Source organism: Centropristis striata, chromosome 7 (assembly GCF_030273125.1).
Source record: "Centropristis striata isolate RG_2023a ecotype Rhode Island chromosome 7, C.striata_1.0, whole genome shotgun sequence".
NCBI lineage: Eukaryota > Metazoa > Chordata > Actinopteri > Perciformes > Serranidae > Centropristis > Centropristis striata.
In genome coordinates this window covers 30,711,163-30,738,401 of record NC_081523.1, presented here as the reverse complement: position 1 = coordinate 30,738,401, position 27,239 = coordinate 30,711,163, and the positions used below count along the sequence as shown (strand labels likewise).

The following is a 27,239-nucleotide window of genomic DNA, read 5'->3' as shown; positions in this document are numbered from 1 at the left end:
TATATACAGTATACACACACACACACACACCGTATATATATATATATATACACATATATACATATATATATATATATATATACATACATACATATATATACATATATACATACATATATATATATATATATACATATATACATACATATATACATATATATATACATATATATATATATATATATATATATATATACACATACATACATACATACATACATATATAATGTGATAGCTGCACAGTGAAATACCACTTGATATTTTCCATCACTAGTATTACGCTGCTTTGTCACATAATAACGCCAGTATCGCATCTCCGATGACGCCAATGGCGGCCAACTCTGAAAACACTTAAATGCAAATTGAGCCTCGCTTCCTGGTTTGCATCCAGTGGAAACCACAGGGTTTGAATGGGATTTAGGAAAAACTATTCCAGCCTGCTATTTACTGTTCGTCTTCCTTCCTGTGTTTTTTCATGTCTCCCTCATTTGAACGTTGCTGACACCCTTCGTCCAATGATATTAGTCCACATGCAGCGCAGGAAGAGGGGCAGCAGTGAGGCACTTTGATAAAAGCGGACTGTCAGCGCCGTGTGGAGCCACAGAGAGCTGCGCCACGGTGAGACACGGCACGGCACGGCAAGGTAGCTCAGAGGACGGGACCGGGTGAATGCAGTCCTTAACACAGGACACTGCCGCAGACACTTCTCCACCATTTTCGGAGATAAGAGGAGGCTCCGAGTAATCTTCACCCACAGGAAGGGAAGAGGAATTTGGCTCAGCACAACATTTTTTCCCGTAATTCGCGTGAAGAAAATCTTAACGGGGCAGGGGACACGTTAGACCGCGTCAATAGCTAACGATAGCCACCCGAGTGTGAATGCAGCGCTCAGTTGGTAAACTCCTTATTCATTTCAAAGTATTGACAGTTTTAAAGAGCCAAAGGGTACCATACGGCAGTATTTTTGTAAAGCTGTGTGGGAAGTATCCGTCTGTCCGCCATGGAGAACGCTCACACGAAGAGTGTGGAAGAAGTTTACAGTTATTTCTGCGTCAATGAAAGCACAGGACTTTCCCTGGACGAGGTGAAGCGACAGAAGGAGAAATGGGGCCTAAACGGTACGACAATTTACACTGTAGACCACCACAAATGCTGCTGCTGTGAATGAGACACGGCTCAAAAATGTCTTGTCATTGTAACATGGCCAGTGTGTGAGCACAGTACTGAGGATATGGGCTAAAAGTCACCAGCAGCACTGGCCGGCCGGTGTTACCCTGCTGCACAAAGTGGTTTGGCTGACGTCATCACTGGTGACCTCGAGGGTTTCCCATCTTACGAAGTAGAAAAATTAATCATTACTTAGACATTGTAACATTGTTGAACATTGGGACATTGTCAGGTATGGCAACATTTTATCACAGCAACACTGTTGTACTGTGATTACATTGTTGAACATAACCTCACTGTGGCATTGTTGACAGTAGTTGTAAAATATGGTGACATTGTTTAACACCGTTATTGGACGTTCTTCAAAGCAGAAGTGAAACACATCAGCCCATGTGGCTGGAGATCTGGTGCACAGGCAGGCATGTGAACACTGTCCACAGGATCACTGTAGTAACATTATCTGTCAAGTTAATCTCTCTTGTTCTAGGCTTAAACAGCTGTTTTATATTAATATCACCTGCAAGGTCATGGAGGGTTTACTACTCTCTCCTTAAATTACTTTGACCTTCACATTGATTAGAGTTTTCCAACTTTTCCTATTGTGTGTTAAATATTAAGGACTTATATGTCACTGTTATAAGTTTAAACGTGATATGTGAATATATGAATCTATAGAAAACACTAAATATTGCCCTATGATTGGTTCTTGTTTAATAGTCAAACAGATCCATACCTTACTGTCGCTGTGTCAATATAAATATTCCATACAAAATACTCCCTACACATGTATGTAAAAATCATCAGAATGTGAAGTGAAACTGGAATCATGCAGGTGGCTTTGACAGCAACTTGTGTTTAAGATTTGGCTCTTTCAGTGTAGCATTTCTCGCTTTCACAGGACACACTGACAGGAGGAGTTCTGTTGGAGGAGTCAGTTCCCCAACATGAAACAGTAACTGCATGTATCCATCTGGCAATTGTTTATGAAAAAGTATTTATACACAACTCATCTTGTTTTACTTTTTCTTATCTGTCCGATTCCTGTGCCGTCGCTGGATGGACTCCCACATCTCTACACACACAGAGTTACCAGCGGAGGAAGGTAAGAACTACTCTCATCAATATTGTGACCATCCATTTAGTTAAGTTTCTGTGATGGAGTTTAACCAACTCTCTTTTCTGCAGGGAAATCTTTGTGGGAGCTTGTCCTTGAACAATTTGAAGATTTACTTGTTCGAATTCTTCTGCTTGCCGCATGTATATCCTTTGTAAGTATTTCACTACATTTACTTGCACTGTTTCATAAAATGCTGTCTTTTTGTAGGTTGCTGCAATGATGAGCTATTTTTTTTATTCCCACTATCTCTCCTGTCTCTTACTGTATAAAGCTGTATAGCAAATGAGAGTTAACCTAAGTCACTGGATCCTACAAATAGCTTTCCCTTTTCACCTCGAGCCAAAAGAGTGTTTATGTGAAGTCAAAATTGCAGATGGGATTATTATTAAGCCTTGTGTGTTGGACAGCAAGGGGTAATTTATGCAGTGCATAGTGCTGAAGTGTGAACGTCTTCAGTTTGTCTAACCCGGCTGGGGTTACTCTCACATATTAGAGAGCTAAACAGCTGAGAAGGCTTGCGACGCATCTGAGGAATGGTGACAACAGCAGTAGCAGCATTGAGTTGCTATCACCGCGTGCCAAGTAAGACATTTGAGTCGTCAAGCATGACTGCTGTGTAATGACTTACCCTGGTCTCCCCCTGGCCTCTGACTTGAGCGCTAGACAGATAAATGTTTAATAGTGGCAGTTATGTAATAGCATGGTCAGCATGTGTCCATGCCCTTTTCAAATCTAAATCAAGTGAACATCTCCACATTGTGGTAGCAATTTTTGTTGTTGTGTTGTCACTTGGAAGGACAGGGTTTCATTTACAACTGCTTTTTCATTTCTGCAATATTTGTTTCACCAAATTTAAGCGAAAAGCACAAGGAAAAAGGAACTATCAAATAGGCTTGTTTTTTACATTTTACATTTTTACATTCTTGACAGCTCAGTAGATTACCAGACTGCTGAAGAACATTCTAATAAGTAAGGCCCCCTGTTTGTGTGTCTGTGTGTGAGCTGGTATGTAGTGTGCACTGTCCAGTCAGGTGATACTGAGGTGTCAGTGGCTGCTGTCTGACAGGGGAACAGAGCACCACTCAAGTCCAAATTTGGGCCCTTACCCCTCAGTGGGAAGGCCCTTATCAGGCGAACACACACACCCACCTCAACATAAAAGGAATCACTCCCATTCTTTGATATGTATCCAGTCTGAATAATTTAACTATTAGGGATATGTTTGTATTTGAACATACACCTTGAAAAATGTTTAATTTTCAACTTAGTCTGGTGATTCATCTACACAATCACTGATGTAAACCATAAATATTTAATAAGAAACAAACGCATTGTCATATTTGTATGTTGTCTCCTACCGTCTCACATGAGATGCAAAATAGACCCTAAATGAGAAGAAGGGGGAGCTAGAGCCTCATCACACTCGGTTCAAAATGAATGCGCTTGTTTCAGAGTAACAACAGGACTGTAACAATGTGTGGAGGCATTACTAGTACAGTTGAACACATGATAAATCCAGCAAGCCAGTCTTCACAGTATCCCAGACACCAGCACTCAGGCAGCCAACCTAAGGCTTATAATGGTAGGGAAAACCCTGACCTCATAGTACTGATCCACCAAGTCCGTTGACTAATGTGAAGTCATCAGAACCCATTCATTTTATGTAGAGCAGGAGATGCATGATGGATGTGACACAGCAAATTGACTGACCACTCGCCAAACATGAATTTGCGTAAACACAACTCCGCTTCAACTTCATGTAAATGAGGTCTGTCCAGCAACGCACCAGGCTTGTGAAACTCCAATCAAACTGACAAACTCTGCAGTGCTGAACAAATACAAATTAAGACTGCACTGCATATTTCTCTCCTCAAATATTTTTTTGTCAAACATAACTTAGTGTACTGTTCCAGCTGGTGACATGTTTGCCTTTGTGATTGCTGATCAGTCGGCTGATCCACTTCATCTATCCGCAGTTGTTGTTGCATCCTCAGCCGTTTTAATGCACCAGGCGGTAACGTCCTGTCTCAAATATTTGTCTGAAACCTAGCTGAACCATGTCACATGATCTGTAACTTCAGTACACTTCAGGTGACAAATATGACTTTTTTATTTTATTTATTTTTAGAAAATCCATTATTTTAGGAGGTGTTATGAATTATTTTTATTCATTGCATGTTAGCATATATATTAGGGTTGAATCAAATGGTTAAGAGTTGTTGATTGACAAAATATCAATTCACAACTCTGATTCCAATAAAGTAAGGACGCCGCGTCACTCTCCTTCCATCTTGTCCAATGTGACGTGCTGCATTTATCTGTTTTGTGCTATTGTAAACTGAATATCTATGGGTTTTGGAGTTAGTAAGTCAGTCACATGTCAAAAACAAGACTAACCATATTATTATATCATTCTATGACATGTATAAATCAATTATTGATTATATTTAAAAATTCTATATCAGTATAATTATCTATTTATAATACATGTTTTGCATGAGGCATGACTGAGTGATGTAAATCTTTTGGCCGTGTCATGATATACAGTAAAGCACTATTTGTATCTGTGCTTCTGTATTTAACTACTATTTAGAGTTATGCTTGCCATTTGAGTTATGCGGTTTAAATGTCTTTGGCATCTGCCAGAGCCAGATACTTAGGCCTTACCGGGGTTGATTGCTTTATTACATTATGGGACTTTAACTACTTCCTATGACACACAGGGCAATTTTAGGGCCATTCTCTCAAGAACAACAAGCTAAATGAGACTCCAGGTCGGAACAGTACAATTTTTTATTTTTTTGGTAGACCGAGGTTCAATGGTAAATGGACTACATTTATATAGTGTTTTTTTTTTATCTTGGCGACCAATCAAGACGCTTTACAACACAAGCCAACATTCAGACATCGCATTCCTACACTAGTGGCAGAGGCTTCCATGCTCTTCTGATACGATGTATGTCCAGCTGTGTTAATCTGAGTTGCTACAGTCTTCTTGATGGCTGACTTGTTTGCATTGTTGAATCAAATGTTTGGCCTAAGCGGTGTCTGCAGTTAATAACTAAAAAGTTCTGCACATTATATAGAATCACTGCTTGTAGTAGCCTAAGTTCTTGTATTTCCATATTTTAACTTGAGAACAGGAAATTATGATATGTGTAGGTGCAGTTCTATGATATGAGATCTCTGTAGAACATGAAGTTTTATATATGGAATGAGTGGGATGATCCTCTGATATTAACAACCTCTAGCTTTGATGTCAAGCTTCTGGCTATTGACAAATAGCTAAACCCTTTCATTGTTGGAATGAAACACTGCTGTCACAAACTCTATTTAAGAGATAGAAACCTGTCCAGTTAATTTCAATGTGTAACCCCACCCCCACCCCCCTTTACTTTCATTGTTAAACGCTAATACCTACTTGTTCTGTGAAATGTCTTTAATAACAACTCTCTTACTGTTTTCAGGTCCTGGCCTGGTTTGAGGAGGGAGAGGAAACTATTACAGCCTTTGTGGAACCTTTTGTAATTTTACTCATTCTTATAGCCAATGCCATCGTCGGAGTGTGGCAGGTGAGACACTTTCAGACCCTGGGAAGTCACAAGTCCCTCGATATCTCATTTGTATCTGTGAAATTGGTCGAGAAACATTTTTCTATTATTGTTGTTTTTCTAGCTTTAATGCATTTTGTTGAAGTAAACCACATGTCGTCATGCAGCAGTAAGATGGATTTTCACCAATACAAATTAACACATGGATACCATATTGAGATATATATATATATATATGAGCCAATTACACATGTAAAAGCCTTTAAAAATAAGGCATTACGTAAGGTTAGTGCTGTATTGCTTGACGGCGTGAACCTCACAGTATTCCCTTGAAAGGAAAGCATATTTGAAGCTGTTTCATCATGGAAAAAGAGAAATTAGGCACACTAAGCTAAATCCAGTGCAACCCAGTATCATGGCCTTCTAATGAATGGTCTACCTTCATCACACTTATCATGCATTTTCAGAAACTTAGTCCGTGAATCCAACATTATTGAGAGTGCACTGCCCAAACCGTAGAATCACCTCTCTGATGTTGTTTCGAAACAAAAAGACGTTTGTATTTGAACTGCATAAGATTTAACAGGTTGAACTCATACACTTGGCACTTAAACTGCAAGTCAACACTGTGCACGAAAAGTCATTTTTGTCTCATGAAGGCTTCCTTTTGAAAATGATCTGTCAGTTGAAATCACCAGTCTTCCTATATGTCACCCACATATGAGGCTGGCTTATTTATTTATTTAAATAATGTGTGGGCAGTCCATCCTGAGTGATGTGTTCTTGTTGCTGATGAAGGATGAAGATGCGGTTGAAGGATAAAATTGGAAAACGGAGGCAGAAAATTATGTGATTTGTTTTCCCATTTTCATACACTTAACACCTAAATGTCCCCAACTAAAACCTGATGGAGTAAACAACCAGCGTAGAACAGTCAGTGGCTCTTCAAAGGGAAAAGCTCTCATAAAGTTTGGCCAAGCAGAGCCTGCATGTCTTTGTTAATGTGATATTATCACTTCATGTCAGAGAAACCAAAGTCTTTGGCACCAAATCTCTTGTCTCCTCACCAGGAACGCAATGCTGAGGATGCCATAGAGGCCCTGAAGGAATATGAGCCTGAGATGGGGAAAGTGTACCGGCAGGACAGGAAAACTGTGCAAAGGATCAAGGCCAGAGACATTGTGCCTGGTGACATCGTGGAGGTTGCTGGTAAGAGACTTTGTGCATATTTAAATGGACATTGTTTTTGTTGTTGTCACTTATTATTGGTTTATACTTATATGACAGTTTAACAGCAGTGTGTGTTGCTTAGACTACAGCATTAGCTCAGTGAATAGTTTAAATGGTGGTTTGATTTGTAGACTTTTCTCAAGCAAAGGAAACATCTGCATAGCAAATGAATAATATGAAAGAAAATTGGCAATTTAATGCCACTGTAAACTCTATCAAGATTTTTTGGTTTCCTCGTGCATGTGTCTTTAGATTAGCATAAAGATTAATATGATGGTTCTTCGCTGTCTGTTCGTTTGGCTCTGCCTCGGGTAAGGCCTACTGTGGACAGATCAGATGAGTCCACGTATGGTCATGGATCACATTTAGCACAAGCTTGAGTTGAAACCTCCCCCATCCCCATGTGCCCCTGCAGAGGTGACTCACCCTGCAAGAGTGATGTATTTTGAGATGCTCTTATTAACCCATTGTCTCAAAGGGCTGGGCACATATGCTATCAAGGCCCACTTTAGTCTGTGTCTGTGTGTGTGTGTGTGTGTGTGTGGCTCGAAATTGTAACACAGTACTGTGCTCAAAGTCCAAATTATTTCAACTAGAGCCTGAAATGAAAATTTACCTTTTCTTTAAGTAAAGATTTCTGTACAATATGACTATGCAAAGATATTCAGAAGGCTGCTTTCTCAAACAAATAACTTATTGAACAATATTTAACATTATTGTACATTATTGTACATTATACATACAATGTCAACCAATACTACAAATAAACACTTAGAAAAATAAAGAAGTGCCAGTCAATTTTTTGACCATTTAAATGAAAATAAACAGATTAAACAGTTAAATAGTACTATATTGTCAGTATTAGTAGATTGCTGACATTTAAACAAAGAATGAAGAATAAATAAAAACGGAGCACTTTGATTATATAAACCTGCGCTGGGCTTTGCCTCTGAAAGTTGTATTCATTCAGTTTATTTTTCACAGGGACAGTCCATATTAATAGGCATTACTGTAAATATGACAGAATTAGCCAGGGGGCTAGCTTTCATCCCTAGTGTCTGCACTATGCTCTTCGGCCTGCCTCACAGTGAGCGAAGAGTAAATTCCTCTGTTAAAGCAGCTCAACGCGGTCCTATGCATCACATCTCACAGCTCATCCCATCGCAACTCTTTTCCCCCCTTGCAGTATTTTGAACTGAGTGATTCATGCTGCTGAGGTCCAGTCAGCGTATCTCAGCAGATGTAATCCTCAGGATGTTAAGCTGTGATTTTTAAGTGGGCTGCCCCCCCTGCCAGAGCACACACACACACACACACACACACACACACACACACACTGTATATACAGTTTTGCAGAGGGATGAACAGAGAGATGTGTTGGGAATGCTGAAGTCCTTAAAATGATAGTGTTATCTTGATATTCTGGTTAACCCTTAGCCACTAGAGTGATGCATGTTTTTTCTGTGCATAGTGGTAGGTTTTATTTTTATCCGTCATAGGCAGTTTAGATTATGGAATGCTGTATTTTTAGAGGCAGTGACAGTCGTGAAGATGACAGGTGTCTGGTCCCACCCCGTGCACGCCCCTCCCATCCTGCTCTGGGAGCACTGCTACAGTGGGTGACGTGGGACAGTGTTCAGGAGGACTCCTGAGTAACCTTGTCAAGGGCAAATGGAGAGGGAGTGTACTGGGAATTAAAATTCATGATTGTTATAGTGTTATCCATCATACTCTTTATAATTTGTTTTAGGTTGACAGTGCTAATATGCCATTTTGATTAAGTGTCACGAATGAAGCAGAGTGTAAAAAGCTTCGTTATTTGGCTCAGGTTTAAAGAGAAATGAGTGCGTCAGAGGCACTCTCCTCTTGCATATTAGAGACCTACTTATTTAAACACTCTCGATGAAGGTAGCTGGGAGCTTTGTTGTCAGCAGCTTGAGGCTTACTTAAAAATGCAGCCCAGCAGGCAGCTTATCCAGATGTGTTATTCTGCAGTCAGAAGAAGCTCATCAGTTCACTGGATTCCTAAAACCCTCAAATGTCTTTTACAATATTTCCTGTCAGGCTCCCTTTTCTTGTAAATAATATTTTGCTGAAGCTCCAAAGTGACCCCTGCCATGCAGAGGAGGAGTGTGATGACGCAGATGCTGGCCGGCTGGCTGCTGAACCGAGGTAGAGGACACTGAGACGAGCCCTCTGTGGCTGCCTCTGCCGTGAGAAGAATAGCCCGCAGCCAATCTGTGCTGCTCTCTTTCAGGGTGCTCCTGTGGGTTTGAGCACTGCCTCCTACTCTCATCTCATCCCTCATCAATCTCATGCTCACTGAAATGAGTTTAATGTCATAGAAATAACATTCTGTTTAATGCATTTCTTTAGATGTTTACCTAAACTGAATTATAGTAAGATTAGATTCATATTTGTGGTGTTCCAATCTTATCTTGTAGCAATTGAAGCTCTGTTGGCTGTCTCTGCCGCTCTTCCCTGTCCACTCTGCTGTCCTGTGTAGTTCTCTGACTGCACTTGTTGGGTTGATGAAAGGCTTGTTCAAATCAGTGTGGCTCAGCCAAATAATGCAGTGGTATGTCAAAACTAATTGATGACTTGGACGAGAAATGATCTCATGCAAATCATAATGTTGCCTGAATAGCTTAGTTGCTAAAATCATCCAATGATCAATAATGATTATCCAGGTTTTTACTAAATATGCACAAATTTCAGCCTGGGGGAGTGCCAACAGCCAAAATTTGATAAAGGATTACCATACCCTACTTGCCTCACGGCTAAAAAATATCATTGGCTGATAGCATGTGGCGTTCACTAGGTCCTTCCAGTGGATTTAAGTCCTTGTTATAACACAGCACACACTGTATGCTGGCAGTTTACAGTTTGGTGTTGAGAGCTGCCTTGCAGATTTGGATGTTGGCCTTTTTCAGAGCAGCAGAACTCAGTGGGTTTGTTCTCTGCTCCCTGTGAAGTTGTGGAGTCTGGTTGTGACGGGGGCTCATGTGGGGGGCAGTATAGGGGGGAGGATCTCTCATCTGCTCCTATTGTGCTTGAGAGAGATGACCTTATAGGGAAGCGCTTTGTGGATAATCATCCCACCCCACCATGCTCAACGCACAGTGACCCTGCCCATCAGCACCCGCACCCTCCACTAAGATTCCAGACACCAAGGATAGTATGTGACATTTAATGTGGTCTGGCAAGCATCCATTGTCACAGAGGGCTTGCTTTTTGGCAAAGGTTCCTGACTTGTCAGCAAGACTGAGAAATATGGTCTCATCTTGCCGACCAGGAAAGCAGGCTTTAGAAACGCAACAACCTATTTTGTAGTGAAGTCTTGCAGAAGGGCACAAAGGTTTTCTTCGAAGCCAAACTGCAGGTTGAAGGCACTAACCAGTGAAATCAACAGGAACAGAGCTTGGTTGTAGAGGACTATGCATGTAATGTTCTGCACTCACTGAATAAATGTTTGGTGATAACGGTGAAATTCTGAGAAAATTGACAAATGACTGGAATAATTTGTTTCTAATTTTTCATGTCACACAGATCGAAACAAACCTTTTAACCATATCATAAGCAAACATAATACATTACCATGGCAAATAAATCCAAACGTTTCAAATGCAGTGTAATGTGCTGTGTGGTGAGTTAGCTCTAATTTTCACACCACCATCCCCATTGGTTACCTTGTATCATCCTAACAGTGATGCTCAATCCAGCTACATCCCACATGGTAACAGGTAGCGAAGGGTGTCAACAAGTTTAAAACTACTTTTCTATAGGCTGATATCACCAGGTTAATTAAAAAGGGTTAAAAAAAAAAGACATGAATCCACTTATATATTGACACCAGTTATTTAATCAAAACTTGCATGAAAACATGTAGTCCTTTGATGAAGACACTGCAGCACTTTGGTTGCACGTGTGATGGAGAAAGGACTGCATGCAGAGGGTTTGAAATTTACTGAATTTCTATTTAATGGAATGCTGGCCAATGATCTGTCTGCTGATGAATACAGTATGGTTAAAACATGCCAAGACCAAGTACTGCTTTTTTTGTTTGTTTTATGAAATATTTTCACCATTTAAAAAAAAGCTACAATTTTAATAATCAAATTGTGTTAAAAACATCCCAAATTTCCAAGCTTAACTACTTTTGCGGACATTTTCTGACCCTTTGCAACCCTAGTTACGCTTTAGGAATCTTAAGTATCACCTATTGCACCACTAATTCTCTATTATCGAGGCTGGCTTTGAGTATTTTAAAGATTGTCAACCTTTCAGCCCTCTGCACTAGCCTTGTTAACCCTAAGTTATACTGCACTGACTGCTGGGAATCCTTGCTATGCTGGCTGGTTATAGATGGGATAGTGAAAGGTCAGACTGACTCCAGTAAGGCTTTATAATGAGGGGCCACGACTAAAAGTGTTGACCTTAAGACATGAAGAGAATGTACACTTCTGACCTGTTGTTAACATATAAAATGTATTCTTAAACAGATTACTGCTTTCACATTAAAGTCCCTGTCCAGACATGTAATGTAATATGTAGAAGTACTTTGCAATGATATTTTATTTTTTCATGGCTGTCCCACAAAAACAGATCCTTTGAGAAGGGGCTGGAAGTATATTTACTCTTTCGCTCTAATTAAGAAATTCTAGATCTGTACCACTGCTTGTGTTAGGTTGACCAATATAAGAGCAGTAGAGTCGATGTCTGGTCTATTTGGTCCATTAGAAGGAACCTTGGAGAGATTCAGCCATGCATATTTGAGTGGCAAGACTCCGATGAGGAGCCACCAAAATTGTCAATTAGCAGACATATCCGAATGGTAAGTGTATTTAGCATTTTTATGTTGTTTGTTAGCTTGTAACTGTCAGTGGTTGAAACACACTTTGGTGGCAGATATTACTGTAACGGTGTGTTTTCACTCTCTGTGCTGACAATAACAGAGTTTCAGATTTCTTTTACAGCTTTTGATTAGCTTTCGAAGTTGTGATGTACACAATCTAGCTAACAATAGTTAGAAGGCAAGTGTTCAGACATCTTCCTCTTCGGTGGAGGAATGTGAAAACACAGATACAAGTCAGTATAGTCAAGGTCAGATATTTTAGGGACAAATGCATAAGAAAAAATAATTTAACTTTGAATTTCAGTATCTTACATTAATGCAAGGGCAAATTACATTACATTCAGTCTATTTTTTTCTTCTAATGTGCCTCCATTCTTTCATAATGTTTTTCTCTGTAACTACAACATCAGAAAGTCAAAAGTTCAATGCTGATCTTTGTGTCCTTCATGTGTTTGCAGCATACATGTGTGGGCAGTGGTAAATACCTTATAGTGCAGTATTTGATCTAATATATCTTCAATAAAATTCAGAATTAAATGTGTCATGGTTAATGTATAATTTCTGCAAGGCTCTCCTAAAACCATAATTATTTCTGACAGGAAGGGAACAGTAAAATTCTCCCAGTCCTGGGACAAGTTTAGTTACTATGGCAACAGAAATAGTTGCATGCTTTGTGGAGGCTCAGCCTGCTGCTGCTTAAGATTCATAAGAAACTAGAAAGGCAAAGCAAAGATCTCGGGGATACAGCGTAGAGACAGTGCTTATGTAACTGAGGTCGTAGGTGACGATCAGCTCCAAAGTCGGCTGACACGTGTCTGAATCTGTTATGATGTAAAAGCAGGAACTAGTCAGCTGTTGGTAAATATTGGTTTGTCTCTCCCACCAGGCTACTGCTAACTAAACATTATATACTCTTCTCTTGTTTGCTGATAAAATAGTGAAACTCCCTTGTGATGTTTGCCATGTGCTTATCAGTTTTGTTTCTTTGCACTGCATTTCCTTCCATTGATTGTGCTGAGTCATGGTAGTACATCTGACTGCCAAAGGTTATAAAGAACAAGCTTCATTGAACAGAGGAGTGAAATACTTGTATTCTACCTGTTGTGTTTTTGAGAACACATCCATTTGGATAAAACATTTGCATTATTTGTACACATGTAAATGTGGCTTGTGAGTCACTCCGTAAGAGCTGTGTTGGAAAACTGCAGGGTGCTTCACCTGTTGACCGTTCTGAAATCGCCCACTCAACATGAGAAGAGGTCAGCCTTTTGTTCAGCTGCCATTGGCACATGTGGCCTCCTGGCTGGCCCTGAGGAAGGTTGGCCTTCCCAACAACACGCTGTCCCCGAACACACGGCAGAGGCAGGTGCCAGTCAAAGCTTCAGTTACTGCCTCAACGCAATGTATCACCTACTCTGAGCTTTTGTCACACTGAAATTTGTGATGACCTGTTGGCAGGCACAGAGGTGAAAATGTGGTCATGCCTGAGGAGATGCTTGGACTGTTACCAAGTAGGATGTTGACACAAAGGGACAGATGATATACACACACTTCATCAGAGCCAGTCTGCAGTGTAACACAGCCTCGGGACAATTCCACTGTTTCACAGTGTCACAGTCTCTGGCTTCTTTGTATGATGTATAACATCACCAAGCACCGTTGTTAAGAGCCTATCCCCTTAGCCATGGTTCTTGGCTCAGCACTCTCTTAGAAGTTGTCAGTATTTCTTCAAAAGCAATGACTTCGCACAGGAAGTGTTACACAACCATCAAGGATGGAATTGTTAAGCTTTCTGGCTTCTAACAAAAACATTTCATGTTTTGTTCCTGTGAAGCAGTGAAGGGTAATCCTATGAATCTCTTCCAAGGATGGGATCATTTCTCTTCAGAAAGTTAAAGTGGAGCATTTAAAACTGGGTGTCATGCTTTTAAATGTGCATTTTGTTGTGTATTACCAACCCAGTAAGGCACATGTTTTAAAAACAAAAATGTAGCTATGAGCTATGTTCCTCTATTCAGTGCACCTACATTATTGATCCATACATCAGGAAGTGTACTTGGTATGTGAGATCTTTTAATTTTGTATCAAATCAATTGTATGTGGATTTATTTTATTTCCAGTGAAATATTACAGAATGTCAACACTAGACACCACACCTGCATGAATATCCCACAATGCAACGTGGGTGACAGTGACCAGAGCATAATGTTTTTATTTCACACTGGATTTATTTAATTTCTTTTATCTGCTTTCCGTTTGATTTTTTTAATGCTTTTATCTGTATGTGCATGATTCAAATGTTTTTCCTGATGTTGATTCTGAACTACGGCACGTCGACAGTTTGAAATGGAGGCTGAGACTCCGGTAGTAGTGCTTTGAGTGGCCTCTATGACTAGGAAAGTACACATATTGATGGTGTAGTGCATAGTAATGTGATGTTGGACACAGTGTTTGTATCTCGCACCCAAGCCTGCATAGCTCCATCTGTAAGCCAGGTTGCGTGACCTTCTCTGAAGTGAAGCTTCCATTGCACCCATTGTTCCAAGAGGCAACGTAGTCCTTCTCAGAAAAGCTGTCAGTGTCTTTCTTGAATGGCTGCCTGCTGACAGATCAGAGTTCTGGCACTGCTGTCAGGACATTTAATGAGTTGATGATCATCCAGCTTCAAGTCAACAATCATGAAGCAGAAGTATTGAAATGCAGAACAAGGCTGTACATTTAACTGGAAATGTGTCAATGTATTCACATTCACTTGTTAACGGAATAGTAAGATGAGAGGGCATGATGATCACATATAACAAGTGTCTCTCCAAGGTGATGTAGAGAGGCTGGGCCCCAGTCTTTGTCTCCTTGTGTCTCTTCCTGTGCTCTTGCAATTATGAGAAAACCGCTGCCATTGTTTAGCCACATTTAAACCTGATTAGTGCTTTGGGGCAGCTTTGGGGAACATATTGAAATGCTTTTCCCATTTTTGGCCACATGCATTGTTGGTCCTATTTTTATTTTCCCCTCTTTCCTCAAGGGCATGGGGGATTATGGATTATGGTAGGTGTCACCCTCAAGTGGGAACCTAGACAATGGTACGCTTGAACCAGAACATTTTAATAAATCCTTTTTCATTTCTTTCCTGTGCAAGAGTTGGGGTCTTTACTTTAACTTAATGTTTTGATAGATTCTTGGATATTTGGCAGTAGAGTTGAGTTGAATTCTGGTTTCACTTGTTCAGTTCAGCATTCATGTTCCTACTGGTTTTATTTGTCATTATGACCACTTCTGGCGAATAAAAAAGTAACCTACATTAGTAACCTGTGCCCATGGCATCACAGCAGTAAATCTAATTATTGGATTAGTAATAAGCAATATGACAACTTGATTAAAATAATATGGCAACTGGAAGAAGATCAAATTTCAGTAGAGGGAAGAGTGGGGAAAGATTGGAAGTTGTATTTGTCAACCAGAACATTTAGGTGATTTTTGTGGTGAAGAGAAAGGCATGGTTAGTCTAAAAGAACTGAAGCTGTGCCTATATGGCACATTTTTGATTTGAAGCAAACAATAGAGGTGAGCCAAAAAACAGATTTTTTTATTTTATTTTTAGGGTTTATTGGTGGTAGGCAAACAAGCTGAGAGGAACATTACAGCCACCAGGCGTGGAGCCTCATTCATGGGCTCTCCAAGTCTTATTTTTACTCAGAAGCAGCTGCTGAGTGAAGTTTGACACCTTGTGGTAAAATTTGGTATGCTGGTCCAATCTGGTGTTTAGCTTAATATCAAACCAGTTCCAAAAACTTTTTACACCAGCCCAACCCGATTTGCCAGACTTGTGGGGGTTCTTGATTTCTAAGGATACTATGTTCTTGGTTGGAGTCTTTTGTAACAATCTGACACAATGTGCGTTTTTAACTAAATTGGCCTATATGTAGACTACGCCCACAGAACTGTGCCATAGCCTGAACCATTTCCCCAGTTTCCATAGCCTTTATGTACCATTAGGAAGCTGAACTGGGTCACTGCAATTCCGATGTACCCAAATTGGCCTTTTCCTTTGAGACGGGCCTTTTATGGCTCACAGGTCCTTCATTTCCTCCTCTTTCTTTGGCTCTCCTTCTCTTTCCCTGCAGCGATGGCAACACTGCTCTGCTGCTGTGGTGCACAGCAACCTCCATGTAATGAGCTGTGCTTCATCAGTTTAGTTTACACTAATGCTGAGTTACTGCCTGTTGAAAATAGACAACATCTCATCTGTTAAACCTTCATTTAGCCTGTGCACAAGCATACAGCATTGTGTAGTACCAGGAGTATATGGGTGAACTTGGTGTTAGTGGAGTGCTATTCATATGGTAATAAAGACCATTGGGCCATCATTTATGATGTCATGGCAACTTAACTGTCAACACAAGTCTTCAGTTGGAGACTTAATTTAAAATCCTTTTGCATTTTAAATGGATGTTTCTGTGTGTTCATGCTCCTCATGCCTTTATTATTCTGTTTGTGTATTTTCTCTAACTGCGGATCTGTTTGATTACAGTTGGCGACAAGGTGCCTGCTGACATCCGTATCTGTTCAATCAAATCAACAACTCTGAGGGTAGACCAGTCCATTCTGACCGGTAAGAAATGTCTGCTCATGATGTCATAGCCATTAAATTGTTTTCCTGTGCCATTTTTATAATTGAGATCCTCAGTTTCTCCTGAGAATATCAGTACTATTAAAACAATTTATCTACAAAGTGTTACTGATGTGTTTGACTTATAACTGTGGCATACAATATGTTTATTTTACATTTTTACACACTGGAAAGCTGAAAAACTTCATACTGTACATCACTTTGTTATCTTTGAATTTTTGTACTGTACAGTTTGTAATTCTTCCTCTTCTAATTATTCTAATTTCACATTAACCTCTTTGCAAAGCATCAAGACTATGCCATCCTGCATTTCACTGCATTTAAGTCCTTAGATTTAAGATGGATATTCATTCCATATGTTTGCACAGATTGACTATCCTTTCCTAAAGAGAAACTCTAGCTTTGGGAGCTATAAGCAAAGTAGTTCCATAAATGCAATAGGGAGCAGCACACAAAGAGTTTATTCAGTTGTTTTATCCAAGGCTAGAGTAAGGTTTTATTTTTACAGTTTTGTTTTCAATAAAATGCATCACCCAGCTTTAACTTCAGACTCCACACTGATGCTCCCTCCATTTCAAAATAAAGGCACAAAGTATCCAAGATAATCTCATCCGAGATAAATGGATCAATCCTCCGCCTGCTTTTGAAGAACATGAATAGCTAGATGACAGTGAACAAGATCATTTGAGCTGACTGCAGAATGAGCCCATTGGTGTATCATGACACAGTTTCCAATCAGCATGTTTGCTTCTGAATTGAAACATTAATGAGCATGTGAAAGATCAGTGAGGCGGTATGAATAATCAGCACTATAGATCTCTCTCTGCGGGGATAATTGGCTGTGCTTTGTTCCTAAGATCATCTGCAGAATTAAATGCAAGCTGATTTAACCCGCTGCTTTCTGTTGTCTTTGTAGGTGAATCTGTCTCTGTCATCAAACACACCGACCCCGTGCCAGACCCCCGTGCTGTCAATCAGGACAAGAAGAACATGCTCTTCTCTGTAAGCTCAATTCTGCACAAGTTATCACACATCCTGTTGATGTCTCTCGACTTCTTGCTTGTTTAGTTTCTGTTAACTTCCTGGAATAACTTGCTTCTGTTTTCTTAAATGTGTGAGATTTTATCAGTACTTCAGTCAACATGTATATTACTTGGTATTTCAGGGCACTAACATTGCAGCTGGGAAGGCCGTGGGCGTGGTTGTGGCCTCTGGTGTTAACACGGAGATCGGTAAAATCCGTGACGAAATGGCAGCCACCGAGCAGGAGAAGACGCCCCTGCAGCAAAAGCTGGATGAGTTTGGTGAGCAGCTGTCCAAGGTCATCTCCCTCATCTGCATCGCCGTGTGGATCATCAACATTGGCCACTTTAACGACCCCGTCCACGGAGGCTCCTGGATCCGTGGGGCCGTCTACTACTTCAAGATCGCCGTGGCGTTGGCTGTGGCCGCCATCCCTGAGGGTCTTCCTGCTGTCATCACCACCTGCCTGGCCCTGGGCACTCGCCGCATGGCCAAGAAGAACGCCATCGTCCGCAGCCTGCCATCCGTGGAGACCCTGGGCTGTACCTCTGTCATCTGCTCTGACAAGACGGGAACGCTGACCACCAACCAGATGTCTGTCTGCAGAGTGAGTCACACACACACTACATACACTCTCTGTTGGTCCATTGCTGAGCAGTTTGCTCGTCAGTGCTTTGTCATCTTTGTTGTCCCTGCTTCATGTTTGAATAAGGTGACAGCAGTTAGAGAAACTGTGACTGCATGAGTCACTTTTAATACATTTGTCAGCTAAAATGCTGTCTGTGCAAACAGAGAGAGTGGAGCGTTCCTTATGATCAGGTATTCAAGTAATTGAACAAGAAGGCAACATACTGCCGCTGCTCTAATCTACATTGAGCTGTTAGATGACTTGCAGTGCTGCTGTTGCATAACTGACCTTGCGTCACCAAGCTGAGCCAGCCTGTAGTTGCTCTCTCTCTCTCTCTCTCTCTCTTCTCTCTCTTCTCTCTCTTCTCTCTCTTCTCTCTCTTCTCTTCTCTCTCTCTCTCTGTGTGTGTCTGTGAGAATAAGTTTTAAAAAAAACATTTTTACAAGCAGTTGTTTTGTCTTCTGTATTGTTTGAGCCACATGCTGTACTGGTGTGTGTCTGATTGCAGATTTTCTTGATTACCAACAGTCATTGATCAAAATTGAAGACACATTGTCAAAACTCTTCACAAAGTCATTGAAACAGAAGTCAACCTGGAACTGTAAAAAAAAAAAAAAAAAATACAAAAAATATTCAATGACCACATTTAAAACACCCATTAACTATTTTCTCATGCATACTGCAAAAGATTTTTTATTTGAAAAGTAAATTACAATTTGCAATCAAATTGCAGCATTTTTTAATCATCCTTTTAGTACAGTCAATTAAGTGAAAGATTAGATTTATTAAATATAGATAACACTAATCCTAAATCACGGCAAGAGACATTTTCTGCATTATGAATTGCGTATAAAAGTTTTTAATCAAGGCACTATTATTTTGAAGGGAAATTACAAGCATTATATATTTGAGTGTTTGGGGCACTTAAATATGTCCAGAAAGCTCATGATCGTACTCAGAACTTCTTCCTAATCTAGTATCCAACATCCAGGCATTGTCCTTGTACACAAAATACCTGCGCTCTGTAGTTGGAACGCACTGCATGCTCGCTTTTACGTCATGCTTGGTTTGAGAGGTGTGTTAGTATGTGATTTTCAAAAAGAGCTTGTCTTAGTGTTTTGTTTCCTGGTCAGTTATGGAAGACATACAAAGTAAGTAGTATGTAATGTTTTGTACAGTACACAATCAATCTTGCACCTTAAACATTTAATGTTAATTAATGATTCATCATCACAGAAAAACAATGGCAGGATTTGATGTTTGGGTGCTGGTTTGAGGAGGGCTTGACTAATTGTCATCCTCAGTGTGTGTGTGTGTGTGTGTGTGTGTGTGTGTGTGTGCATCCTGCCGGAGCAGGCCTGGCACTGCGGCCTCTTCCTTTTGGGCACAGCGTCTCTCTTTACTCGCTCCCTGGCAGTCTCCTCTGTTTACTTATGGAGAGAAACTAAACACCCTTCTCTCACATTAGGCAGCAGGCCACCCAGCCTGGCTCTCACAGAGACACACTGTAACACTGCAGGCTAATCTACTGTCCAAAATCAGCTCTCACTCTTCAGGGATCTCTGTGGTTTCTGCTGCCACCTGCTGTGTCCGTGAAGAAACTTGCAGTTGACTCAAACGCTGACATAATCAAATGGTGTCTGCTTTCATAAACTCGTATTTGTTTTTGTCCAACTTGTTCTCTTGTTCTCCAGATGTTTGTTGTCAACAAAGCTGACGGTGACAGCTGTGCTCTTTCAGAGTTCACCATCACAGGTTCTACCTACGCACCTGAAGGAGAAGTGTGAGTACTTGACAGCTGAGGGTGAAAGCTAAATATCTCATTGATTGACTTTAATTGTAGGAGAATTGTAGGTTTATGGGAATATATAAAGCTCTTCTTGTTTATGAACTTTACACACAAACACAGGTTAATACTTTATAATTGCCCTCAGGTCCCAGGATGGTAAACTAGTGAAAACCTCCCAGTATGATGCCCTTGTTGAACTGGCAACCATCTGTGCCCTGTGTAATGACTCCTCTCTGGACTTCAACGAGGTCTGAACCATCTCTACTTTACATACCACATGTGCAGAGTGTAATAAAGGCTAATATGATTATTTTTGTATATTTCGTAACAACCTATAGACAATGACAAAATCACAGCAGAACAAAGTGTAAATGTGATAGAATGTGAACACAATGAGGAAAACTTGTTGGAAAGAAAATAGAAAAATTTTAACAAGAAGGGGACAGAAATAATGACACACTTGGTAGGACGTAGCTGTGTTTCATTTGTTTCAGTTGTACTAATTCAGTTTCAGTTGTAACTAATCTCAATGGCCAAAGGTGAAATGTATCCACCAGTGTGCAAGGTTTGTGGATATTACCATGGATGTTTTTGATGCTTCAGGTGAAGGGTGTGTATGAGAAGGTCGGTGAGGCTACAGAGACCGCACTAACCTGTTTGGTGGAGAAGATGAATGTTTTTGACACTGAAGTCCACAGCCTGTCTAAGATTGACAGAGCTAACGCCTGCAACTCAGTGAGTGACACTGACTCCCTCACATGCACACGCTGCAGATATCCGCTGCTCCCACTCAGCAGGTTTTTCCTCACTCTGTCTGTCCTTCTATCTGAGCAGGTGATCAAGCAGCTGATGAAGAAGGAGTTCACCCTGGAGTTCTCCAGAGACAGGAAGTCCATGTCTGTCTACTGCACCCCCAACAAGTCTCGTTCTTCTATTGGCAAGATGTTTGTCAAGGTACAGTGAAGGAAAAAGCTGTACGGAGTACTTGTGGAAGGCTTTACTTTTGACAGTCATCTACCATTTTCTTCCTCTGCTCTCCCCCACAGGGAGCCCCGGAGGGAGTTATCGAGAGGTGCACTCATGTTAGAGTTGGCAACAGCAAAGTTCCCTTAAGCAAAAGTATCAAGGAAAAAATCATGTCTGTGATCCGTGAGTACGGGACAGGTCGTGACACCCTTAGGTGCCTGGCTCTGGCCACACGAGACAGCCCACCAAAAATGGAGGACATGATACTTTCCGACACTGCCAAATTTGCGGAGTACGAGGTGAGTATTCTCATCTAATTTCTGGTGCAACTGATTGGATGTTGTAATAAACGTAGCTGTATTTGGTCTCTGAGTGAAGAGTGTCAAACATTTAGTCACGTATTTGTCTCTGTGTCCAGTCCGACCTGACCTTCGTCGGCTGTGTCGGCATGCTGGACCCTCCTAGACAGGAGGTGGCTGCCTCCATCATGCTGTGCCGACAAGCCGGCATCCGCGTCATCATGATCACAGGAGACAACAAGGGCACAGCTGTGGCTATCTGCCGCCGCATCGGCATCCTGACCGAGGAGGATGATGTCGAGCGAATGGCCTTCACAGGAAGAGAGTTTGACGAACTGTCGCCCTACGACCAGCGTGAGGCTGTGACTCACGCCCGCTGTTTCGCCCGTGTCGAGCCTTCCCACAAGTCCAAGATCGTTGAGTTCCTGCAAGGGTTTGACGAGATCACTGCTATGGTATGAAGTCTGAAATCTGATTCTGCAGGGTGTATTTCTGATTACTGACTATAAATAGTGTTTCACATTTTATTTGATGTAGTATTTTGTTTCTTTATTCTGGCTGTGAAGTTGATCTTAGAGTCTGTAAATTGTGTTTATTTGCTTGTGTAAACACTCTTACACAACAAGTAACAAATGATTTGTCCGCAGACAGGTGACGGAGTAAATGATGCCCCTGCCTTGAAGAAGGCAGAGATTGGCATCGCCATGGGCTCTGGCACTGCCGTGGCCAAGTCAGCCTCTGAGATGGTCCTCGCCGATGACAACTTTTCTTCAATCGTGGCCGCCGTTGAAGAAGGCAGAGCTATTTACAATAACATGAAGCAGTTCATCAGATACCTTATCTCCTCCAACGTGGGGGAGGTTGTCTGGTGAGTCTCCTCAGGAGCAGAGGAATTGGATTTATTTTAGGATGTTGAATCATAACAGATTGAACAAATAATTAGTATGCAGTGCTGATGTGCAGACTAACCCCAGCGTGTCAGTACAGTTGCTAACTGGAGTTACTTGTGCTGACAGCATCTTCCTTACTGCGGCGCTGGGCTTCCCTGAAGCTCTGATCCCAGTCCAGCTGCTGTGGGTCAACCTGGTGACTGATGGCCTGCCTGCCACCGCCCTGGGCTTCAACCCCCCAGACTTGGACATCATGGAGAAGCCTCCTCGTAATGCTAAGGAGCCCCTCATCTCTGGCTGGCTCTTCTTCAGATACCTGGCCATTGGATGTGAGTTAATAATGTATACAAATGGCAGAATAGTGTCATAGTATCACAAGAATATTTAGTTTCTTCATATAATTTGAAAAATATGTAATTTGTGCATGATGTGGTTTGGTGTCTTTGCTCTTAGGCTATGTGGGTGCAGCCACAGTGGGAGCTGCAGCCTGGTGGTTTACTATTTCTGAAGATGGACCTCAGATCACTCTGTACCAGCTGGTAAGTCTCCCTGTCTGAGTACTCGTCCTTTAGCTCCCATTGGCTCCTTTCCTCCCCCTCACTCCTCTGCCTTCCTCCCAAAGAGCCACTTCCTCCAGTGTGCCCCAGACAACCCGGAGTTTGACGGCCTGGACTGCCACGTGTTTGAGTCGCCCTACCCAATGACCATGGCCCTGTCTGTGCTCGTCACCATAGAGATGTGCAACGCTCTCAACAGGTAAATGAGTGGCTCTCAGAAAGATCAAAGCTCATTTAAAGATCATTGGCACTCCGAGAAGGAGGGGCAGACTGTATAAATGATTCACCATCTGTGTTCTCTCTTCTGTCCAGTCTGTCGGAGAACCAGTCCCTCCTGCGGATGCCTCCCTGGGAGAACATTTGGCTCTTGGGGGCCATCTGCCTCTCCATGTCCCTCCACTTCCTCATCCTCTATGTGGAACCTCTGCCTGTGAGTTTGCCAATAGTATTTGAATAGCTTCATTACAGACATGCTATGGTTTGTACAAAACATTTTAAAAACATTTAAAACATTATGGTAAAGTCAAATATACTCGTAACTATACTTGTAAAATGCTCGATTTCCAACATGATCTGGTGTTTCATATACACAATCACTCATGTAAAACAGAAATATTTTATTATTCAAAATGAAACTATCCCATTGTCATATTTGTTCTTTTGGTGTCTCACACTAGACAAAACATAAAGAGTTGATTTGCACTGTTGCAAAGTGACAATATACATTGATCGCTGTGAGTTTAAAGAAATTCAGGACTTTTTCAGGAAATTCAACTTTTTCACAGTCCTGTCTGTCTGTTATGTTTGAAGCTGTGGGAATCCACCCATCTTGGCATTGTCCAAAGGTAAATTAAATCCACCTTCCACTGAATATAAAAATCATTAATTATATAGTGGACAGTTTCTTGACTAAAGCTGTGGCTTCCTGGAGTCTTGTCATCACTGAGATTGCCAAGCAGTCAGCAAAAACTCCAGGAAGTCACTAGTCCAGCCAAGAAAAAGTCCCCAGCAATAACTCCCTGTAAACCACAAATGGTAATTTTTATGCTTTGGTTTTTGTTTAGATTAAATGAATGACATATAACTTGTCAATTAGTGAACTTTAGAGATTCTGGTAGGTGGACTGTGTTATAGTGCTAGTGCTGAGTCAGGCTAGCTGTTTTCTTTCCCAGTCTCTAGGCTAAGCTAAGCTAACAGTCTGCTGGCTGTAGCTTCATATTTAACAGACAGACAGGACAGTGGAATAGTCTCATCTAACTCTTTGCAAGAAAGCATTTCCCAAAATGTTGAACTATTCCCTTAAGCACTAGGCCACCAGATGCCACACACATTGATTGATTGATTGATTGGTTGATTCCTTATGTGATGTAAGGTAGTGATGGCCAATTAAAGCTTTATGAACCTTTTTTTATTGTCTGAGCCCACTAGATGGCGCTCTCTTTCAACAAAGGGTTGAAAGCACACTGAATTTCCATTTGTTTAGCTTTTTTCTTTGAACCAAGAGTGCCATCTAGTGGTCTTCAACAGATGCAAAGTAATGGTTCATGAAGCTTCATTTGGACATCACTACTGTATAGCGGAATGTGATGGTGAGATCTGGAGGGGTTTATCTCTCTGTGCTGACACGTGTGCACTGATAACCTTGGAACAAGTTGCAGTAATGTAACAGGATGGCTGTTGTCCTGTTGCCTCCCAGGTCATCTTCCAGATCACCCCTCTGGATACGACCCAGTGGATGATGGTGCTGAAGATCTCCCTGCCAGTCATCCTGCTGGACGAGCTGCTAAAGTTTCTAGCCAGGAACTACTTGGACTTTGGTAAACAGCTGGAGAAGCCAGCCAGCAAAGGCTGCTCTCTGTCTGCATGTGCCGAGGGCATCTCCTGGCCCTTCGTGGCCATCTCTCTGCCCCTGGTGCTGTGGATCTATAGCACCGACACTAACGTGTCCGCCATGCTGTGGCCCTGACTGACTCCAGTACACTCCCCTCCCCGTGCACCAGTGTGAAGTGGACATTAACGCACACATCTAACACAGTTACATTAACTCAGAACAACCTTCAGTCAACACTTGCACCTGCTCTGACAGTCTGTCGGCTGTCAGATCTTTTGTATTTAGGACATTCTCACTGATACATATTTTTGGGCGGGGGGGGGGGCTGGGGTTTAGTCATATTTTAATGACTTTGACCAACATCATGTCCATGTGTTTTATTTTACCATCATGCTTTTGTCTCTTTAGACCCCCTGTTTTGAACAGTTAGAGATGCCCACCGTGTCGGAGCTGTGTGTTGAGCTGTACAGAGAATTTACACTATTTTATGATAATTAATATTTTGTAATTTTTTGGAGGGGCTGTGGGGACAAGAATGCTGGGTGTGAAGAGAATGTAATTCTAAGGATCATATAATTAATACTAGTTTGGAGGCAAAAACCTTGAATAGATTTGCCCTGGCATGAATCTCTATAGTCATTTTTGAGCTCCATGCATCATCATTCATTATTTTCTGCATTAGGCAGAGCACAGCTACCTCAATGCTGTTAATATGATCATTACTTCCCATTTGTCTTAACAATCATTTCATAGATAATCATTTGAAGTGTTGAGGTAAGCACCAATTTGTTTTGCAGTAGAGACAAAGCCCTCACACACACATTTAAATATATATATATATATATATATATATATATATATATATATATATATATATATATAAATTATATTTTCTCTGTTATTGTAGGGAAGTAAGGACAAAGATATGTTACCAGTTTGATTCAGAGCAATTTTTGATAAACGCCTGTCAAATTTGTTTACTTGAAGAACACATCTGTCTTTTTTTTTTGTTGTTTTGAGATTCACTCTCAACTTTCAAACTTAATTTTGCATCTTAATAACAGTAATCTTTATATTATGTATAATGTGCACATACTGTACTTGAATATGTAAAAAGGCACCAAGAAGCTGTTAGTCTTATCAACTGAGCACAACGTGGACCACTGGTCATTGGAAGAGTCTGTATATCTGTACATAGCACACTAAGTAGAATCTCTGTATAGATTTGGTTTGTTGTCCATACATTGACACTAGTGTGTGTGGTCTTAGCCTTTCTGCATGCCTGCTCCAATAATACCAGGCCAGTGAGTGCTTTGAGTTTTAGTTTTAAAGCTAATTGTCGTTTCTTCCAATGCCTTCCACCTGTTTACCTGCAGAGTGAGTACACCTTGACCTGCATGCCAACTAGCTCATCTTTATGTGGTTGCACACGCAGCTTTGCTGTCTGTCAATGCTCATGTGAACCTGACAGCAATGACGGCTCCTCATATTTGATAGGACTAGCAGTTTTTTATATACTTCTAATGGTACAAGAAGAGAAAAATGTAGGTGTCGGAGAGTTTATTTGAAAATGCCTTCAATGTCACCAAGTGCCAGGTACACACTGAGTAGAAATAGGATCCTTTTGCATTTTAAACTGGCACGGTGTCACTGGTGCCAGTTATTTTTGACTGTAGACTGGCAGCATGTTTTGGCAACTTGCAGAGACACTGACATTTAAGTGCCCCACACCATTACAGGACATGGTGGTGTTATTTTTATTTATACTTGCCTTTTTTTTTATGTGTTTGTCTTTTGACCTAATCTTCTGCTTGTCCGTAGCATGGCCTTAATATTCGCTCTTTTTATTAAAATAATTACTGATCATTTTGAATGATTGGCTGCTCAGATGCTTCTCCTTTGGCCTGTGATTCTTGTGTCCACTGATTTGATTCTTCCTCTCTCTCCTTTTTCTTTGCAGCAAAGGCCAAGTAAGCCCACCTCTACTCTAAATTCCTTGCAGAAACTTTGGTTTTGTTTTGTGTTGTGCATGTGTGTTTTGGGCAGCACATCTTACAAGAGCTGCACGTCAGTTAAATAATCTGAAGACAGAGTCTCATAGAGTTCATACATCATTTTTATAGAATGGCCATAAATAAATGTCTGATGAAAACTAGCCAATCCCACCTCATCAGTCCTTCCATTCTCCTGCATGAAGAGCCTTAGAGTACGATTCAATCCTCATGCCATGTTTTTAGACAAAGCTCTTAGTACCGTGTACAGTAAATTGTACAATATTCCATGGTGCATGTCCGCTGAATCAGCCATCTGTTTTACCAGACTTGTGTAATAGACAATGTATAGTATTGGTACATAGAATAGACATTCGTCAGATAGTACAAATGTTAAATAAGCTCAAAAAACAGTTCATCTTTCCTAAGGAAATACTTTTATGGAATATTTAAAAACTAAACCGCCTTTTTTGCTTTGCACTGAGATGTGCAACATGTTTGGAGCAGATTTTGCCATATCTAGGAAGGCGGACGTGCAGCGGTGCAGCGATGCATCTGTTTACCATGAGAACGGCAGGCAGTCCCTCCACTGGCATTTTTTGCCAAACTGCTGTACTGTATTTTCAGAGATGATTGTACAATGTATCACATGAACTTTGGTTTCAGGTAAATAAAACTGTCATACATGAAGAGTTTACCCACTGTTTGTCCTGGTGTC

At 41.0% G+C, this 27,239-nt stretch overlaps 1 protein-coding gene across 2 annotated transcripts; it reads left to right on the top strand.

Moving 5' to 3' along the window:
- The first annotated feature begins 600 nt into the window (after positions 1-600).
- LOC131974276 (sarcoplasmic/endoplasmic reticulum calcium ATPase 2) lies at positions 601-27,218 on the top strand. 2 transcript variants are annotated; one of them, XR_009394653.1, is made up of 21 exons: positions 601-1,118; positions 2,252-2,269; positions 2,353-2,435; positions 5,752-5,856; positions 6,906-7,044; positions 16,449-16,529; positions 17,464-17,549; positions 17,713-18,177; positions 19,893-19,981; positions 20,133-20,235; positions 20,591-20,722; positions 20,822-20,941; positions 21,034-21,252; positions 21,372-21,707; positions 21,900-22,120; positions 22,269-22,471; positions 22,596-22,681; positions 22,765-22,898; positions 23,012-23,129; positions 24,396-25,907; positions 26,491-27,218. XR_009394653.1 is itself a non-coding variant. In XM_059336514.1 (20 exons), the coding sequence occupies exons 1-20, from the start codon at positions 1,001-1,003 to the stop codon at positions 24,663-24,665; spliced, it is 3,126 nt and encodes a 1,041-aa protein (XP_059192497.1). In that variant the 5' UTR covers positions 601-1,000; the 3' UTR covers positions 24,666-27,218. The 2 variants fall into 2 exon arrangements, 1 of the variants encoding a protein (XP_059192497.1); XM_059336514.1 differs by having other exon boundaries at positions 24,396-27,218.
- The last annotated feature ends 21 nt before the right edge of the window (positions 27,219-27,239 follow it).